We start from the raw sequence: 20,324 nt of genomic DNA, 5'->3' as shown, positions 1-20,324 counted from the left end.
AGGCCTTCGACAGAGTCGAATGGCCTTTTCTTTTTTCTGCTCTTAATACCTTTGGGCTGGGAGAAACATTCTGCAGCTGGGTTAAACTTTTATATAACAGACCACTGGCAGCTGTTCGGATTAATGGACAGACTTCTTCTTATTTCCCCCTGGGCAGGGGTACCAGGCAGGGATGTCCCCTGTCCCCGTTGCTGTTCGCCATAGTTATAGAACCTTTTGCGGAAGCCATAAGGAACAGTCCGGATATTACTGGAATCACTGTTGGTGAAAAAGATCATAAAATAGCCTTATACGCTGATGATATTTTACTTTTTGTAACTAACCCACAGACATCTGTACCAGCTGTTTTGGAAATCATAAATCAATTTAGTGAGTTCTCAGGGTACAAAATCAATTTTTCTAAATCTGAGGTCATGCCTCTAGGTAACCCCCACTGCCCCACCCCATCTCCATTTAAATGGTCGCCTGCAGGCTTCACTTACTTGGGGATTTCAATTACCCCATCATTAGAAGCACTGTACAAGGCTAATCTTGAACCTCTTCTAAAACGCATTACGGATGATCTAGACAGGTGGATATCTCTGCCACTGTCTTTGTTAGGGAGGATTTCCTTGCTCAAAATGAATATCTTGCCGAGACTCCTTTATCATTTTCAAATGGTCCCTATTTTACTTAATAATAAAACTATTAAGAGGGTGAACAGCTGTTTCAGCACATTTATCTGGAACAAAAAGAAACCACGATTGAAGATGAGTAAGCTACAGATGCCTGTGGAGAAAGGTGGCCTGGCTGTCCCTAACATTAGACTTTATCAGCTAGCTGCACAGCTTCGCTACATAGCCGATTGGATTAATGATGACCCAGAATCAGTTTGGTTGGATCTAGAAACACTTAACGCAGGTAGCCCTTTGCCTGGTCTGTTATTTGCACTAGACTTAAAGAAAACTAAGAGTGTCTCAGTTGACAATGTGATAGTTAAAACGACTCTGCAAGCCTGGCAAGCAATAAGGAAGCTGGAAGGCCGTGCGAATACATTATCTTCCCTAGCCCCTATACATGGTAACATTGATTTTGCCCCAGCTAGTACAGATGGCGGATTTAACATTTGGAGAGATAGAGGTATCTTAACATTAGGGCATTTATTTCATAAAGGAGTGATGCTCCCATTTACAGAAATTGAAAAGAAATACCACCTACCCCCACATAATTGCTTTAAATTTTTCCAAGTCTGTAGCTTCATTCAGGATCAGAATAGTCATGTCTTTGACTATCAGACTTCAAAAATAGAACGTTTGCTCCTCAACAGAGGCAAGAAATCAGTCCTTGGCCAGGGGTAAGCTGAACTTAATCAGGCTAGTGATAATACTACAGACTATCTGCGACAAGTGTGGAATAATGATTTCAATCTCAGAATGGATGAAACAACATGGGCAGAAGTTTGGGAATTGGCGAAAGAGATTTCTATATGTAACAGAACCAGAGAGACCCAGTTTAGGATATTGCATCGCTTACAGATAACCCCCCAGCTGAGACATAGGATGAATCCGAGTTTGACTGAAATGTGCTCTAAGTGTCACGTGGAGGTGGGGTGTTACAGGCATTGTGTCTGGTCGTGTGTTCATATTGAGGAGTACTGGCGTAAATTTACTGATAAACTTAATATGATTTTTGATGTCCATCTTGACCCTGACCCTCAGGCTCTGCTCCTGGGCTTACCCAGCCCTCATATCAAAGGCCCAGATCAAAGAAAGCTGTTTAATATTCTTACATTTGCTGCTCGAAAAAATATATTGCTTAAATGGATTGATAATGTACCCCCTACAATTGTAGGCTGGCATAAATTGATATTTAAGTTAATACCAATGGAATATCTAACATATAGATTCAGATGTAAAACAGCAGTTTTCTTCAAGTCCTGGACACCCTTTTTTAAATATGCTGGTAAAAGACTCACAAGCATTGTCTTAAAGGGAATGGTTGATCACAGCACTGATAATTGGCAAAATGATATTTTTGGGCCAGGAGGCTATATTTCTAACTACTGGGTGATTGATTGTGATTGTCATTTATTACTCATATTTTGTTTTGTGAAATTTTATTAAGATTCCAAATCTTCCTTTTTATGAAAATGTATACCCCTTTTCTATTTGTTCCTTTTGACTTGATTAGCTGTTGCATCACTGTCAAATGTAATGGACTGAGTGCTGCTGTGTGCATATATTTGTTCAGGTGCTATGGCACCTCCCACAATATGCCTATATAATTGCAGGCAATTATTCTTTGGGAGGTTGTGGGCTAGGCATATCAGGGACTTCTACAAGATGTGATTTCTGTGGCCACTGTTTGTTTGTTTGTCTGTTTGTTTGATTTGTTTGTTAGCTTGTTTGTAATGTGTTCAGTTTGTATGGTTATGGAAAAACCGTAATAAAAATATTATTCAAAAATATCAGTCTATAGTTAGCTAAAATCTCATGATCGAGAGTGGGCTTCTTTAAAAGAGGTTTAATGACAGCTACTTTAAAAGACTGAGGTACATAGTCTGTTAATAAAGACGCATTTATTATATCTAATAAGAAGTTGTCTAATAAGGGCAAAACTTCCTTAAGGAGCTTAGTTGGGATGGGGTCTAGCAGGCATGTTGATGGCTTAGATGCAGAAATCAAAGTATAGAGTCGATGAAGGTCAATAGGGGAGAAATGGCCCAAATAAATTTCAGGCCTTGCTGCCATATCCAGGCTATCTGAGTCTGGGGTCAGGTCAGTTGAGGGCAAGAGGTGATGGATTTTATCTTGAATAGTTATAATTTTATCATTAAAGAAAGTCATAAAGTCGTCACTGCTTAGGGCTGAAGGAATACAGGCTCTATGGAGCTGTGACTTTGAGTCAGCCTGGCTACAGTGTTGAAAAGAAACCTGGGATTGTTTTTGTTTTCCTCAATTAATGATGAATGATAGTTTGCCCTGGCATGGTGGAGGGCCTTCTTATAGACTATAAGGCTGTCCAGCCAGACTAAACAGGACTTTTCCAGTTTGGTTGAACGCCAATGTCTTTCAAATTTTCGCGATGTTTGTTTCAATTTGCGAATCTGGAGGTTAAACCACGGAGCTAATTTTCTTTGTTTCATTATTTTCTTCTTGAAGGGTGCAACAGTGTCGAGAGCTGATTGCAGTGAGCCAGTAGCATTATCGATGAGACAGTCAATTTGAGAATGACTTAAGTTAGTAGTAGTGTTCTCAGTCGCTGTAAGACATGGTAATAATGTCAAAGCAGAAGGAATTAGTTCCTTTAATATTTAGCCACTGCAGAATCAGATAGACATCTAGAATAGTAGCTCTTACTGAGAGGCTTGTAGTCGAGTAATAAAAAAATGAAAAATGTGAAAAATAATGGTCTGACAGAGCAGGAATCTCAGGAAAGACTAATAAATCTTCAATATCGATGCTGTATGCAAGGACTAGATCGAGGGTGTGATTGTAGTGGTGGGTGGGTTTATGTATACACTGACTGAAGCCTATTGAATCCAAAAGCGTGGAGAAAGCAGAACTAAGGTTATTGCTATTAATATCAATGTGAATGTTAAAATCCCCTACGATAATAATTTTGTCTGATTTAAGCACTAAATTTGATTGAGTATGGGCCGGGGGCGTGGTACACTATGACAAATAGAATTGGCTGTAGAGTTTTCCAGGATGGGTGAGAAAGACTAAGAAAAAGGCTTTCAAATGAATTATAGTTTAGCTTAGACTTAGTGTGAATTGCTAAGCTTGAATCAAAAATAGCAGCAACTCCCCCTCCTCGGCCAGTGTCCCGCGCAACCTGACTATTTATATGACCAGGAGGAGTGGATTCATTCAGGCTAACATACTCGTCAGGACAAAGCCAGGTCTCAGTGAGGCATAATAAATCAGTATGGTTATCCAATATTAAATCAGTGACTAAATGAGCCTTGGTTGATAAGGATCTAATGTTCAAGAGTCCACATTTAATTCTCCTGTTATGATGCTGTCTGACAGGAGATGAGTTAATTTTTATGAGATTTTCTTGTACAACTTCCCTTTTGTTTATTTTAGCTTTAAACAAATGAAGTGGTCGGGGGACAGACACTGTTTTTATAACATTTACATTATGGGTGTGTGACTGTGCTAGAGGAAGCTCAGAGAAGCGTGTAAGACTGCCACTCTGAACCCTGGTCCCAACTCTGGTTTGTCATGGCTTTGGGCCTCTAATAAACTCTGCCAAATTCCTAGAGAGTAGAGCGGCTCCATCCAAAGTGGGATGGATGCCGTCCCTCTGGATAAGACCAGGTTTCCCCCAAAAGGAGTGCCAATTATTATGTCTTACTGTGTCTGTATCAGAGACCGTATATACAGCCTACGGTCTGTATTCAAACTATCGATTATCAGTGAGCAGCGTGGAGCACCAGTGACAGTTACTAAAAGGTATTGAACGTAGTATTTTTTAAAGTTGAGCTGTGTAATAAAACACGGGGCAATATTACAAGGCACCACCTTTTATTACCTTTTTATGGGCACAACACGTTCCAATTCTGTTAATTTGATTTCTCCGGTCATGATTACGATATGATTCCCTGATGAGTTGTATTTATATGTGTGTGTGTGTGTGTGTGTAGAGAGAGAGAGAGAGAGAGAAAGATAAATATACCATTATCTGATAATCACGTAAATATTAAAACCGACAGCACTGTCGTTATACCGCAGATTAGCTGCTGTTGCTAATAAGCTAAGCTACTACGAGAGCAATGCTCGTGCACCTGCCGCGTTCAGCTGTCGTAAATCACTTCTACGCATGCTCTATGGGCCAGTAGATCTGGGTATTTTACACTTTTCTAAACCTGGAAAAAGAGTTTTCTCTGCTTCATGCGCCACTGAGCAGCTCTCATAGAAATGAATGAGGCCCCGCCCCCACGGCTGTATCCAGACTTCCTTATAATACATCCATGGTTCACCTGGGTGTTTGCGTTCTCATCAATGCTGATCGAAGATGAAGGCGATAAAAGCCCGTGTCAACTGCAGAGGCCTTTGACCCGGGTGTGAATGCTGATCAATGCTGCGCATTATAAAGCCAGATGTTAGTGGGTGTTATTGGGTTTTTTGTGCAGTGGGAATGAGGGTTTACAGTTATCACTCGGCTTTGTTTCACATCCCCTCGTTGTTTTTTTTTTGGTTTTTTTTAAGATGATTTTTTTTAACTTTTGCCTGTATTTGAGACAGGACAGATACAGAATGAAAGGGAGAGAGAGTGGGGATGACACGCAGTAAAGGGCCAAGGCTGTGTCCTTGCCGCAGCGGCTGCGGGTTCGAGCCTGGCTTCGTCCCTTTGCTTTTGTCCCCCCCACCCCGCTATATCTGTCCTATCAAATAAAAGTTAAAGTTAAAGTTACCCAAAGATAAACATTTTTAAACATTCAACTCCCATTTTTAATCAGAAAATAGATAAATAATTACAAAAAACATTCAGTGTTTGATTTATTACTATGGATTTATTTTAGTAAGTCTCCAAAAAGACACTGCAGTTAGATAGAGCCAGATGCAGAGCTTCTGAAAGGGGTACAATCACAACAAAGCCCCTGTTGGAGCAACAGGATTGCTAACGTTAGCTTCTTGACTGTAGGAGGTCTCTCTGTCATATGCAGCGTTTCACTGGATGCAGAAGTGCTGCAAAGCTGCCTATTTTCTTTTAGTGAGAAGTTGAGAAATAAGGCTGTTCACACTGGACGCGCCATGGCCCCGAGCTCTGTGACAGTTCTCAATCTGCACCAATAGTTGTAGTGCCTGTTTTATTTTTATGCAAGCCGTGAGCAAACCAGACAGATTCACCAATAATCCATATTATTTTTTTCATTATCATCTGCTGATGATAAATGAAAAAAAATATGTTGCTCATGCTTCCACACATTTGTCAGCTGTGTCTAAACAGAGAGAGGTAGAGAAGAGCAGTCACACACAGGAAAGCAGAGAGCTCTCCATGTGATTAGAAAAGAGTAGAGGAGCAGAAAGACTTGCTCACCGGTGTGAAGGAATACGCTTCTTGTGTGAACGGCAAGGTGACAGCTGACAGGCAGCTGCGCTACAATTAACATATTTCGGCACTTTCATGTCTAGGGTGGACCTACTGTTACATAGTTATTCAACGTTAGCAATGTTATGTTGCACAGAACATCAACAACCTCAGAGTTACCTTCTGTAGTGTCCAGTGTGTCAGATTTTTCTCATCAGTCCTGTTTAACACTTAGTGATGAAACAGACTCACACACACAGCTCAGGTGGAAAAGTTTTACAATTACAGTTTTTTTCAGATTATATGACATCGTAGATCATATTTATTTTTCACTCAAGGCATTCCACTTCCCTGAACACAGAGTTTACTTGCCCTGGGCAAGTGTTCATGTTGAGACCTGTGACAGGAAAAAAAACCACACACACACACACACACACACACACACACCAAGATTTTCTTTGGTTGAATTGCCAACCCCAGGAATGAGTCTTTAAACCCAGAATTGAGTTAGCACTTCAACACCTCCTTTCTCTTGTCTCAAAGTCAGTGGGTTTTTTGAATGTGTTCTTGGTTAGAAGCCTGAAAAAAGGTCTGTAGATGACACAAGCTGAAGAGACTTTCATGTTTTGCTCTTCAACATAAAATGTGTCGATAAATATCCCTCTGTGAACTCTGTGAAGCCTGCATGTGTCTTTAAAAAGGAGGTTGCTAACAAGTGGCTGAATGAGACTGCAGAACAGACCTACTACAAAGGTCTGTATGAGCTGTCCACCACCCCAACCTTCTCTATAAGCGGACTTGTCCCTTTTTATACTACCTAGTATTAAACTCCACTTGCTGCATGACGTTGCTGAACCAAGGTATTTGTGTGTTCACCAAGCCAAAGAATCATAACTTACTTTACTTTGGCTTTGTTTTTGTGCTGTTGGCACATAATTTCAACATGTGCAGCCATCACATAATGTGGTGTTAAGAGGTTGTTTGCATAGGTTTGTTTGTGAGGCTGCACCTTGAGTCACAGCAGTCAATAACATCAGTAATGGCCACTCGTTAGCATATATTGTGAATATTCACATTGCACTTTACAGGTTGTCACTCAAAACAATTAATCTACCCAGCTACCATCAAGTCTGGCTGAAAGTAACCTTTCTGTGCATATTGTAATAACTTGTTTTTTATAGACATTTTACACAATATGCAAAAACATTTGAAATTAATTTCATTAATTCAATACAAGAATAGCCCTACTTCAGCTAAAGGTGAGTGCACTGTAATGAAGTTAGCGGACAAGCAAGAAACAAAACCGTTGAATACTACATTTCTTCTTTCTTCTTATCATGCAGCTCAATAGTGTCTCTCCATGCTTCGTCATCATCACTGGACTTATTTTCTGCGACTTAAGCAGGTCCAGTCAGAGTTGCTGTAATTGGCCATTATACAGTCTGCATGAGCAAACTGATCATCATGAGTAAAATGCGTGGAGTGCTCTTTAATCAGCTATTTATCTAGCACCAGTAATTTTGCAGTACTCCATCTGAGGTACTCTGTACTTCACTTGGTTTCATACTGTAGCTTCACTGAAAGAGTGACAAATTAGGATAAATTAACAAAAGAGAGCACTTGCACAATGCATAATCTCAGCCCTGTCTCCTGGAAATAACAATTATGTGCAACTGTTATGAAACAGCAAATGCATTTTGAGGGAGATGTAATGCCAAGAACAATACATTTTCTATTAACATAACAAGGAAATTTTGAAAATTAATGTATGTGGAAAGTCTCAAAAATGACAAAATGTGTCAGCAAAATGTTCACTAATAAGCATTTCAGTTATCAACAAAATGTCCACTGACCACGTATTTCAGTGTTTTTCTGCCAAATTAGGCAACCTTGCAATGCAATATCCACTCATAGTAAGGCTGTGGCTCAGAGGATGAACAGGTCGTTGGAAGGTCAGCGGTTCGATCCCCGGCTCCTCCGAGCAACATGTCGACAAGTATCCTTGGGCAACATACTGAACCTCAAATGGCTCCCAATAGAGTGTCATCGGAGTGTGAGTGCATGTGAATGATTACTGAGTAGCAGGTAGCACTTTGTATGGTAGCTTTGGCCACCAGTGTGTGAATGTGACAGTGTAGTGTGAAAGCGCTGTGAGGGCTGTTTGTATGGAGGAGCCAAAATGCAGAGACGAAGACGGAAAAAAACGTGTAGAAGAGTTTATTGCAATTGATCAAAACAGAGGGAACAAACAAAGGCTGGTGGCGTCAGCGGAGGCTGGCTGGCTGCTGGCTGGCATGGCAGACTGAGGCACTCAGACAGGTGGCACACGACAGAGATGTAGTCAGGCTGGAAAGTCGGCGTGGCACAGGTGAAGCTAACTGGAGACAAGCATGGGGTTGAAATAAAAAATCAGCCAGTAGGCAGAAAAACAAAAAACCACTGTATAGGAGCAGGCAAAAATACGACAGAGCAATGGAGAATCTAGAAACAAGCGAGCTAGCAAAACACATTGGTTACCGACTGCAATGGAGTGATCTAGCACTGAAGCAGAGTCTCAACCGGGCATAAGAAGGCTGGAGTGATTGTCAAATGAAATTCAGGTGTGCCTCATCAGGGGAAGCCAGCCCCGCCTACCGCTGCACACACACAGGAGGGAACATGCAGAAGGGAAAAAGAAAGGGGAAGAATTCCAAAAATACAAGCACCGAAAACAACACCATACAATAACCATGACAAGCGCTTTGAGTGGTCGATAAGACTAGAAAAGCGCAATACAAGTACAGTCCATTTACCATTTACCACAGAATTATAACCGTTTTTAACATTTAACCAAAGTCACAATCTTACCAACATTAACCAAAGTGCATTTTTTGCCTAAAGCTAAAACAATAGCCTTTACTAAGTTTTTTTTTAATTAAAATGTAAGTAAAATCACAATCATAAGGAGTCCTTGTTTTGATGTTCTTTTATTAAAATTTGACCAAAATCACGACTTTTCCTAACCTTAACCAAATTGCTTTTGTTGCCTTAACCTTAAGCCTCCTGCAGACAGTGAGATTTTTGCAATCTTATAAGTTTAGTGCAAGCCACATTGTGCTACATGGATCTGATTAAACTTGGGTACAAACAGAGGAACACAGGGTCGTTGGCAGGCGTCATTCATCTACGCAGCTGTAGTTGTAGAGAAAAAGGTAAACAAACCAAAACAATGTAAGATATCAAGCCTTTGCTGTGACAACAATACTGTGTGTCGGGAAAAAATCTATATAAGAGTAGGACACAGACTCATGCTGCATTTCTATTGGTTGGTTAGTGGACGTAGGTTTTAACAACAGTCACACTGTTAGATTCTCATCCCAAATATCTTTATCCCAGGCTGTCTTTGATCACACAACCGCGACAACGGCCGTCCTTGCACCTCTCTCACTGTGCAATGTAGGACCACCATTTAGAGCCACGAGCAAAGATATCCCCACGTTTCTGCCACAATTGTTATCTTTTGTCTGAGAAGGCCCAAAATCGCACAGTGTGTACAGGGCTTAAGACAAGGCAGAACCTGAAAATGAACCCAGAGTTCTGGAATCCTGCACTTTGTATGCCTGCCATCTTCTCCATCCACCTCATCCAAAGCCTGTGTGGTACAGGAATGTAGTGTTTCATTACCTGAAAGAAACATTGTCTCTGAAGGCAGCAATTACGTAGCTATGATAACTCAATGAAGACAGCAGATTAGTAACATACAAACATGAACACTAGGAGACAGGGCTGATAATCAAAATACTAAAACCACCTCACTATCAGATAGATAGTTCTTTGCCTTTTACATGCTAGTATGTTAGCAAACAGTATGTTTAGTAATCTGCAGGCATTATTAAAGAAATATTTGTATTTTGTTACTGTTATTTGTTTGTTTTTTCTGACCGATCTGGATGAAAAAATGTATTCCACCTGCTGCCCCAAAACAGGGATTTTTATGCCATTTCCTAAATTGACTGCTGTTTTTATTAATTTTATTGTTCTTGTTTTATTGTGCTGTTGCTTGTTTTATGTGTTATGTTTTTATATTTCATTTGCCCTGATGTGCAGCACTTTGTTTTAGCTTATGTTGCTCTTTAAGGTGCTTTATAAATAAAGTTGATTGATTGATTGATTGAAATTGAAGCCTGTTTCCTACCTAGGTATCTGGAAATAACATGTTATTTCACTTAATTTCAGCCAATGTATTTTACTTTCTAGTAATTTTTGTATAAAATAATAGAAAGCTGCATCCATGTAGGCAAATATAAGTGATAACAAAACTTTAATTTGGGATTATGTTATAGAAATGTTATGTCAGCTAACATGGTTTGGATTAGGAAAAAGAGTTGCAATTTGGGAAAGGTTAAAAATATATATACTTTTTTTTAAGATTATTATTTGGTGTTTTGGCCTTTATTAATCAGCTAAATGGATAGGAACAGCAGGAGGGAGAGGGGTGATGACACCAGTAAAGGGCCACAAGTTTGAATCCAACATGGAACACTGGAAAGGACCCAGCCCACATGGGCCATACGCCCCACAAGGCGAGCCAGAAGCTTTCCCATTTAAAAATCTTTTAAATTGTGCAGCAGATTTTTCTTTTTGAAACCAAATGATTTGGATATTGCAGATTATTTATATTTTAGGATGTAAGCAAACAAATTAGCATGTGCACAAGACGGAGCTTCCTGCTGGAGACTCAGAGCTGATTTGGTATCAATCTTCTTGACACAGCTCTGGCTATACTTTTGACTTTGTTTTGTATTTTGACCAGGGATGGGCAACAAAACCCAGTCTAAAAAAAACAAGATTATGTTCAAAACAATATTATTACAGAATGTCAATTTATTTGACAATTTTATTTACTTATTTTAATTGTTTATATAATGTACTTACATACATAGAAAATAAAGCAATGTTAATTATTTTCGTCTTTTTTTTTTCAAAACCCCTGAAAAAGAACCAATAAGAGAACTGGTAAAGTAATGATTATTATAATCAATAAGCAGTATCTGTGAAAGTAGTGGTACTGTGAAAATCTTAATGATACACATCCCTAATTTTGGTCTTGTTATCTTTCCATCTGTGTAAGTGGGATGCATTCTTTCATTTACTGGCTGTGTGCCTCTGTTCCGTTGATGTCTCTATGTCCTTTTCTTCCATAAAATCTTAGAAATTTCCGCAAACACCTTAGAGTGGTGGGCAGCCGCAGGATGAAGGTCCAGAGTAAGTCTTTCACTGTATCTTTATGCATGTGTGCATGCCAATGACAGTTCATGCATAGATCAACAGTACTCTGCATGCTTATTGGAATACATGTTTGAGTGTGTTTATTAATCAGACATGCCAGCAAAACCCTCTTCCTTAAAACCTTAAAGATCATTTGATCAGTCTACACTAAAGTATTTAGACTGCTGTGTACGCGTGCATGTGTGTGTCTGTGTGTGTGTGTGTCTATGCACTCACTTTCACTTGCTTTGGAAAAAGAATTTTGTATTGATTGGGTATCAAATGCTGATTAAGTTATTGCTAGAACTCAGCATTCCATACATTTGTTAGTTTGTTGTATCCTGACACCTCAGATTTTTATGTTGAGTAAAATTTATCGAGCAACTTAACCTCTGCTAAGCCTTTTGTGATGCTTCATCAGCGTGTTGGAACTAGCATGGAACTCTAACAGTCACTAACTACGCAAGTGCCATTTGGAAATTTTCTTGTTAATCAGTGTGCCATATTGATATAACATCCACCCCTCGCTCCTCAAAACACTCCATAATTCTTCTGTCTGTCCATCCATCTGTCATTCTTGTCAACGCAGTATCTCAAGAAAACCTTCAGGGAATTTTTTCAAGTTAGGCACAAACGTTCACTTGGACGAAAAGATGAAGTAATTAGATTTTGGTGTTCATAGGTCAAAGGTCAAGATCACTGAAATCATTCTTGCAAACGCAATATCTTGGAAGACCTTGATGGAATTTCCTCAACTTTGGCACAGACATTTGAGTAGACTCAAGGATGAGCTAATTAGATTTTGGTGGTCAAAGGTCAAGGTCACAGTGACCTTGCAGTCATCTCATTCATATGGAGTCATTGTTTTAAAAACAACCTTAGGGAATTTCTTAAATTTAATTAATTAATTAAAATTTATTTAGGATAAACCTTCAAGTAGACTCAAGGATGAGCTTATTAGATATTTGTTGTAAAAGGTCAAAGGTCACAGTGACCTTGTATTCATATCATTCTTGTGAAAGTAATATTTCAAGAACACCATGAGGGAATTTCTTAAAATTTGACACAAATATTCATACTCAGTGATAAGTCTATTAGAATTTGGTGTTCAAAGGTCAGTGTCACTGTGACTTTGCATCAGTCTCATTCTAGTGAACACAATATCTGAAAGGGGCCTTGAGGGAGTTTCCTCAAATTTGGCACAAACATCTGCTTGGACTCGAGAATGAACTGATTAGAATCTGGTGGTTGAAGGTCAAAGGTCAAAGTCACAGTGACCTCATAAAACATGTATTGTCCATTACTTAAGAGGCATAAAACCCCGTGGTATATCTAGTTTAAGCTATGTGTAAAAAAAAAAGATGGATTTTGGTTTGGACTGTTGAGTTGTAACATCACCTTACAGTGACGTCACAGTGTACCGATGCAGCATTAGCTTTGATTTCTGTGCTTGATGATTCTTTAAAAGTCACTTTCTTCCCTCCTCTCGCCCTCAGCCTTTGTCGACCGCCGCACCAAGAGCTTCAGCCGTTCGTGGAGTGACCCTACCCCCGTCAACCCTGACTCGCTGCATGACTCCAGAAACAGTGAGTTGGCCCTCTCTCAATCACATTCACACACACGCGCACACACACACACATACACACACACACACACACACACACACACGCATACTCTACATAGTACATACATGTACTCTTTTATACAGACACTTATACACACACATAAACACAAGAGCAAATGACTTAAGAGACACTATTTTCTTTAACAACTTTATTTACTGTATATTTTCAAAATATAATCATATAACATGAAGATACATGTATAGACGTGATTGTCATTTACAAATATGCCCACTCACACTCTCCCATCCAGGTTTACACAGTTTGCTGAAATAAGAAGAGAAAAAACAAAAAAAATATAAATGAATAAAATGAAATAATAATAATGATAAAATACATTAATAAATAAATAAATACATAGGTCAAATAAATAGAAATAACCAGTCCTAGGTTATGTATGTTCAATATGTAAGTGAACCATCTAATATATAACACACATATGGAGATAGAGTATGTAAGTCACACATGGAGAAAACAATTCTTAGGTTATGTATATTCAATACATAAGTGAACTATTTTGTAAGGAACAGCTATTTTAAAACTTAATCATTCAAATGACAAGGTTTTAAAATAGTTAAAGAAAGGCAAACAGGTTTCATTATATTTCTAGTATGACCCACATACAGTATATCTGACCTCTAGTACTATCATTTATTCATCACAGAGGCAAGCGAAAGTTTCTCTGTTTCTCTTGTTTGATGACCAGAAAGGCCCTCTCTCATTGGATTACTCAAAAAGAAGTAGTAAAGGAATTGGGTTTATTGTTTTATTACATAAATATGAGAAACATTTAAATATTGAAAACCAAAAGCTGCTTAATGATTGATAAGACCAGAACATATGTCCTGGGGAAGGCGGAGTATGGTTGCACCTAGGACATTGTGGACGAATGGTTGGCACCCAGACACAGACTGATAGATGTACTGTGACACACACATGCACTCTTATTTTAGGTTTTGACTGTCATTGTATGTCTACAGTTACAGGATGGTGTGCCTTTATCTGCATTCTGTATCTCTGTTCCTATCCTGTGTATCATTCAACCACAGAGCCATCGTCATCTTTCAGTCTGTTGCCCATCTGCCTGTTGCTTTGTGTTGATGCTGTCTGTGTTTGGCTGGATAAATAAAAGAGAGTGTTAGTGTGTCGTTTTGTCGTGTCTGCTGTCTGAGTTGAACTCCTCCCTTACTCCCATCTGGAAAAATAAAAAAATAGGTGCAAGCTTTTAAGTGGTGCACCATCCTCTCTAATCTTGTTTGTGTGTTTCATCTCACTCTTTGTGTGTGTGTGTGTGCGTGCGTGCGTGCGTGCGTGCGTGCGTGCATGCGTGCGTGCGTGTGTGTGTGTCTGTGCCAGGTGGCGAGCTTCAGACGTCCTCAGGGACACTAGTTGAAGGGCTGGATGAGGATGCTGAGTGGGAGGAGGAGAGGGAGATGGAGAGAGTGGCCTGTGATGGAGAGGATTTCATCCCACCTAAAATCCTGGTGAGGGTCTTGGCAATTAACCATTTAAAACCTGGGCAAAATGGTTCGATTTCTTTGAAAAACATGGGAAGAAGGCAATGAGCAACTGCTAAACAAATGACCTCGTAATTAGCAAGAAATTAGTAAAAAGTACAAAACCTTAACTGAGAATTAGCCAAACAACAACAGCAAAAAAACAAAACAAGAAAGAAAAAAACACAGACAACCCAGTCTCACTCCGAAGTCATCACATGGTGACGGTCGGGTAGTGATCATCCATGTCAACCTATGATGTTTTAGGTATCCCTGCTGCGTCAAACTTTGACATTCTGAGTTTGGAGTGATAACTAGTGCGGGAGTCTGGAGTTTGCGTCCCATATTTGTGTGTGTGTGCGTGTGTGTGAGTGTGTGTGTGTGTTTGTGCATGTGTGTTTTCTACACCTTTCTATATACCTTTTTTGCCTAACCATAATTCCTATACATACAATTATACAATGAGTACGTCGAAACAAACAATCTGATTGGTCCGCAAGACTTTTAGAATGTGCTCAAATATGCCTTACAGCACACCTGCGTCAGCACTAAGAGGATTACTCTGCCATTTCTGAATCATTGCTCCAGAAGACATGAAATAAGTAATGCAAGAAGAGGACAGCAGCAGGCCATCAAATTGTCTGTTAACAGACACTTATTTCACTGAAAACACAGAGATAATTGTTCAGGATACTAAGCATCTGGTCTGTGCATAACATGAAAACTGAGATAAAACAGATTAGGCAGAGCTAAAACAAAAGCATTAATTAAACAAACAAATCATAATATGTTGTCAGTTGTTACTATTAACAAATTAAAGATGCTTGTAGAACTGTTGTATAAAAGCGGCCTTGTGCCTACGACTGAATCACACATGATTAACTCTCGTGTGATATTGCTTAATTACAGCACACCTGACCCATCGCTAAGAAGATTACGCTGCCATTTCTGAATCAGAGCTCCAGGAGACATGGAATTATTACTGTAATAATGCAAGTAGGGTTAACACAAAGACTTAATCAGAATAAACCACCATGTTCTGCAGATATGTATAAACAATGAGAAAAAAGTGACATTTGTGTGTATGACCAGAAAACAGCAAACTAAAAACCACTCAGTCAAGATCTAGGCATGATGGGAAATATAATATAGTGATTGGGACCGCACTGAAACGTGAAAGGCTAAACGGCATCAAGAAACAGAATATTTTGCTAGACAACACCATTTTATTAAGTTTGGAAATGATGATACCTCCAGCTTTTTTCATTAATTTTGACTTTGGACTTTACGTTGCTCTTGAGTTATTGGAAATGTTTGTGATTCTCTGGCATCCTCTATCAGCTGTGCCCTGACACGGAGCAACTAGTTTAAAAATACAGGCAAAGTTTCTGTAGTGTAACGGGTGTGTTTAGGACCCAGATGCAGTACACCAAAACTCTGTGGTGGTCGGTAATAACTTTTATTAATACCAACACAAATAAAGTTCAGCTTACAGATAGTTAGTTCGTTCTTCAGGCGGAGAGCCCAAGCAATGTCTCTGGGTTTCCCACGAAGAGGAGAAACGAAGCCTGTACCCACTGTGGCTGGGGAGGAGGAAGCCCCGTAGCACAACGAGCCGACAACACGTGTGGAAGTGTCGTCGGGGGTCGAGCAGAGGAATGGTCGAGGGCAGGCAGGGGTTCGGTCACCAGGAAATCCGTCCGCGAAGGCAGCAGCACTGACAGGAAACAGGCAGAGGAACAGGTAGAACTCCTCGGAGACGTCCGATCCAATCCTGTCGTCGTTGGAAGAAGGATCGTCCTCCAGCGGAGACACGGGAGCCCCCGTGGAGGTCCCCAAACCAGACGCCCCGGAAACAGGAGGAGGATGAGGAAGAGAGGCAGGGGACCCCCGTCCCGAGACGACACGGGAGGGCTGGTCAGGATGCAAACGGTGAAACTCCTCCACCAACTGGTCATCCAGTATCTGCCGGGCCGGCACCCAAGACCGCTCCTCTGGACCGTATCCCTCCCAGTCCACGAGGTACTGCAGACCCCTTCCTTGGCGACGGGAGCGAAGCAGGCGACGCACTGTGTAAGCCGGAGCCCCATCGATGAGACAAGGAGGCGGAGGTGGCCAGGAGGCGGGCTGCAGGGGGCACTCCCTAACCGGCTTGACCTTGGAGACGTGGAATGTGGGATGGATGCGCATGGAGCGGGGCAGATTAAGTCGAACCGCCACCGGGTTGATGACCTTTTCGATGGTGAACGGGCCAACGAACTTGGGGGCCAGCTTCCGGGACTCCACCCTCAGGGGAAGATCCCTAGTGGAGAGCCAAACCTTCTGTCCTACCCGGTACGGGGGAGCCTGGGAGCGGCGACGGTTAGCTGCAGAGGTGTAACGAGCAGCAGCTCGCAAGAGTGCAGACCGGGCTCGGGACCAGGTTCAGCGGCAGCGGCAGATGAAGACCTCCACTGACGGATATGCAGTCTCCTTCTCCTGGGCAGGAAACAAGGGGGGCTGGAAGCCGTACGCACACTGGAATGGGGAGAGTCCAGTGGCAGAACTGACAAGGGTGTTGTGTGCGTATTCCACCCACAGGAGCTGTGAAGACCAGGAGGCAGGATGGTTGGAGGCCATGCAATGCAGTGCTGTTTCCATTCCTTGGTTCATTCTTTCTGATTGTCCATTGGATTGTGGGTGATAACCTGAAGACAGGCTGGTGGATGCTCCCAGGAGTTGACAGAACTCTCTCCAGAATGCAGAAGTAAACTGGGGTCCTCGATCGGAGACCACGTCGGAAGGAAGACCGTGCAGTCGGAAGACGTGTACCAACAGCAATTCTGTGGTTTCTTTGGCGGAGGGGAGCTTGGGCAGGGGCACAAAGTGCGCCACCTTACTGAATCGGTCTACCACTGTCAGGATGGTAGTGTTCCCTCCCGACAGTGGCAGACCAGTGACAAAGTCCAGGGAGATATGTGACCAGGGACGATGAGGTACAGGGAGTGGTTGTAGGAGGCCGGCAGGAGCTTGGTGGGGTGTCTTGTTCTGATTACATACGGGGCAGGCATTGACAAAGTCTCTCGTGTCCTTGTCCAAGGTAGCCCACCAAAATTGCCGTTGAAGGACCTCCTTAGTGCGAGCGACCCCCGGATGACAGGTCAGGCAGGAAGCATGAGCCCACTGCAGAACCTCTGATCTGAATTCCTGAAGAACGAACAGACGGTCCTGGGGACAAGAGCTGGGGCCCGGCTGGTCCTCCTACGCCGACATGATCCGCTCCTCGATCTCCCAGGTGAGAGCGGCTAGGAGGCGAGAAGCTGGAAGAATGCTGTCTGGATGGGATGAGTCCTCTTCCTCCTCCACCAGAAACTGCCGGGACAGCGCATCAGGCTTGACATTGCGGGAGCCGGGTCGATACGAGAGAGTGAAGAAAAATCGGGCGAAGAACAGAGCCCACCAGGCCTGGCGAGAATTCAGTCTCTTGGCGGATCGAATATACTCAAGGTTTTTGTGGTCCGTCCAGACGAGGAAGGGAACTCTGGTGCCCTCCAACCAATGTCGCCATTCCTCCAACGCCAGCTTGACTGCCAACAGTTCACGGTTTCCAATGTCATAGTTTTTCTCAGCAGGAGACAGACGCCGGGAGAAGAAGGCGCAGGGATGCAGCTTCCCATCGTCAGCCGAGCGTTGGGAGAGAACGGCCCCCACCCCCACATCTGAGGCGTCGACTTCCACCACAAACTGTCTCTCGGGGTCAGGAATGAGGAGGATGGGTGCCGAGCTGAAGCGTCTCTTGAGATGTTGAAAGGCGTCATCAGCGGCCGGGGACCAGCGGAACGGAACCTTGGACGAGGTGAGGGCAGTGAGAGGAGCCGCCACTGTGCTGTACCCTCGAATGAATCTTCTATAAAAGTTAGCGAACCCCAGGAACCGTTGCAGCTGTTTGCGGGAGTCAGGCACGGGCCAGGAGGACACAGCGGAGACCTTGGCAGGATCCATTTCCATGCCGTTATGCCCAATGATGTAACCCAGGAAGGAGACAGATGTGGCGTGGAAATTGCACTTCTCCGCTTTGACAAACAGGGAATTCTGTAAGAGGCGCTGCAGAACCGTCTGGACATGATGGATGTGCTCTTCTTTGGAACGGGAGAAGATCAGGATATCATCAAGGTAAACAAACACATTTGTTTAGCAAGTCTCTGAGAATGTCGTTGATGAGGGCTTGGAAGACAGCTGGGGCATTGGTGAGCCCAAAGGGCATCACCAAATATTCATAGTGTCCAGTGGGAGTATTAAAAGCCGTTTTCCACTCATCCCCCTCTCGAATTCGAACAAGATGGTAGGCGTTGCGGAGGTCCAGCTTAGTAAAGATGGTGGCTCCTTGCAAAAGTTCAAAAGCCGAAGCAATGAGGGGGAGAGGATAACGATTCTTCACGGTGATCTCATTCAGACCCCTGTAATCGATGCAAGGGCGTAGAGAACCATCCTTCTTTCCCACGAAGAAGAATCCGGCCCCAGCAGGAGACGAGGAGGGCCGGATGATTCCGGTAGCCAACGAGTCGTTAATGTAGGTTTCCATGGCCTCCCTTTCTGGTGCAGACAGGGAGTAGAGGCGGCCCTTGGGTGGGACAGAACCAGGCAGGAGGTCAATGGTGCAGTCATAGGCTCGGTGAGGAGGCAGAGAAGTGGCCCTCGATTTATTAAACACTTCTCTGAAGTCGTGGTATTCAGGAGGCACCATGGATAAATCAGGGATGGAGCAGGAACTGGTGGATGGCGTGGAAGTGACCGGCTGTTGTAGACAGATCTGTTGACAAGATGGACTCCATGCCAGAATCGAACCCGTAGACCAGTCTATATGCGGGTTGTGACGATGAAGCCAGGGGTATCCGAGGATCAAAGGCAGGTTCGGGGACCTCAGAATGTGAAACTGGATGGTCTCATGATGTTCCCCCGATAGAGATGGGAGCGGTCTGATGAGTCACTGTTCCCAGGAGATGACCATCCAAAGTGCTGGCCGGCAATGGGCGAGGAAGAGGGACCTGCTTCATCTTAAGCTGACGAGCGAGCTCCTCGTCAATCAAATTAACATCGGCCCCAGAGTCAATGAATGTAGCTAGGGTGTGAGATCCCTCCTTAAGCAGGAGCTGGACATGGAACAGGGGGCGAGGATTGGGGACAGAGTTCTGGGAACGGCTCAGCAGAATGCCCCCCTTTACTGCTGAGCCCGCCCTTTTGCCGGACATCTGGATACGAAATGGCCGGCCTGTCCACAGTAGAGACACAGGTTTCCCCGTCGTCGCCTCTCATGCTCCTCTGTAGTCAGCCGGGCACGTCCCACCTGCATGGGCTCCGCCCCTCCCTGAACTGGATCCGTAGGAAGGCCGGTGAACGCAGGGGAACCATGCTGGGTGCCGAGAACCCAATGAGTACCACCCTCCATGAGCTGCTCCCTTCTCCTCACCTGGATGCGCCTGTCCAATCTAGTAGTGAGTTCGATTAGACTGTCCAAGGAATGAGGGAGATCGAACGAGACCAGTTCGTCCTTGATGTAGGGAGCTAGTCCGTTGAGGAAGGCGTCGCATTGGGCTGCTGAGTTCCAGTCACTCTGTCGAGCCTTTGTTCTGAAATCAATGGCGAAATCAGCAACTGTCCGATTGCCCTGCCGAGTCCCCCCGTGGCGTCGGGACCCACAGGAATCGGCCCGAACACCTTTCGCAGCTCCTCAGCGAAGGCTTGGAAGGAAGCGCAGGCCGGCCTGCCTCTCTCCCACTCCGCTGTTCCCCACAGACGTGCTCGGCCCGTGAGGTGATTTATGGCAAAGGCGACTCTGGCTCCCTCTGTGGCGAATGTGAGTGGCTGCAGGGCAAACAGGATTGAGCAGTTGGTTAAGAACGGATTGCAGCCCTCAGGATCCCCGGCGTAGCATTCAGGTGCCCCTACCCGGGGTTCAGGAGCG

The 20,324-nt window shown here is 43.2% G+C and overlaps 1 protein-coding gene across 1 annotated transcript in view; it reads left to right on the top strand.

The window, feature by feature from the left end:
* The window catches only part of nsmfb (NMDA receptor synaptonuclear signaling and neuronal migration factor b), a 134,143-nt gene that overhangs the window by 83,255 nt on the left and 30,564 nt on the right, over positions 1 to 20,324 (top strand). Inside the window, exons 7-9 of the mRNA XM_042488989.1 lie at positions 11,210 to 11,262; positions 12,762 to 12,851; positions 14,244 to 14,371. Of these exons, the coding sequence (XP_042344923.1) occupies positions 11,210 to 11,262; positions 12,762 to 12,851; positions 14,244 to 14,371 (271 nt within the window). The remainder of the gene's footprint in view (positions 1 to 11,209; positions 11,263 to 12,761; positions 12,852 to 14,243; positions 14,372 to 20,324) is intronic.

The sequence above is a fragment of the Plectropomus leopardus genome, chromosome 6, assembly GCF_008729295.1.
Source record: "Plectropomus leopardus isolate mb chromosome 6, YSFRI_Pleo_2.0, whole genome shotgun sequence".
Classification (NCBI taxonomy): Eukaryota; Metazoa; Chordata; class Actinopteri; order Perciformes; family Serranidae; genus Plectropomus; species Plectropomus leopardus.
Note: the sequence above shows the minus strand (reverse complement) of the source record. Positions and strands in the feature narration are given on the sequence as shown.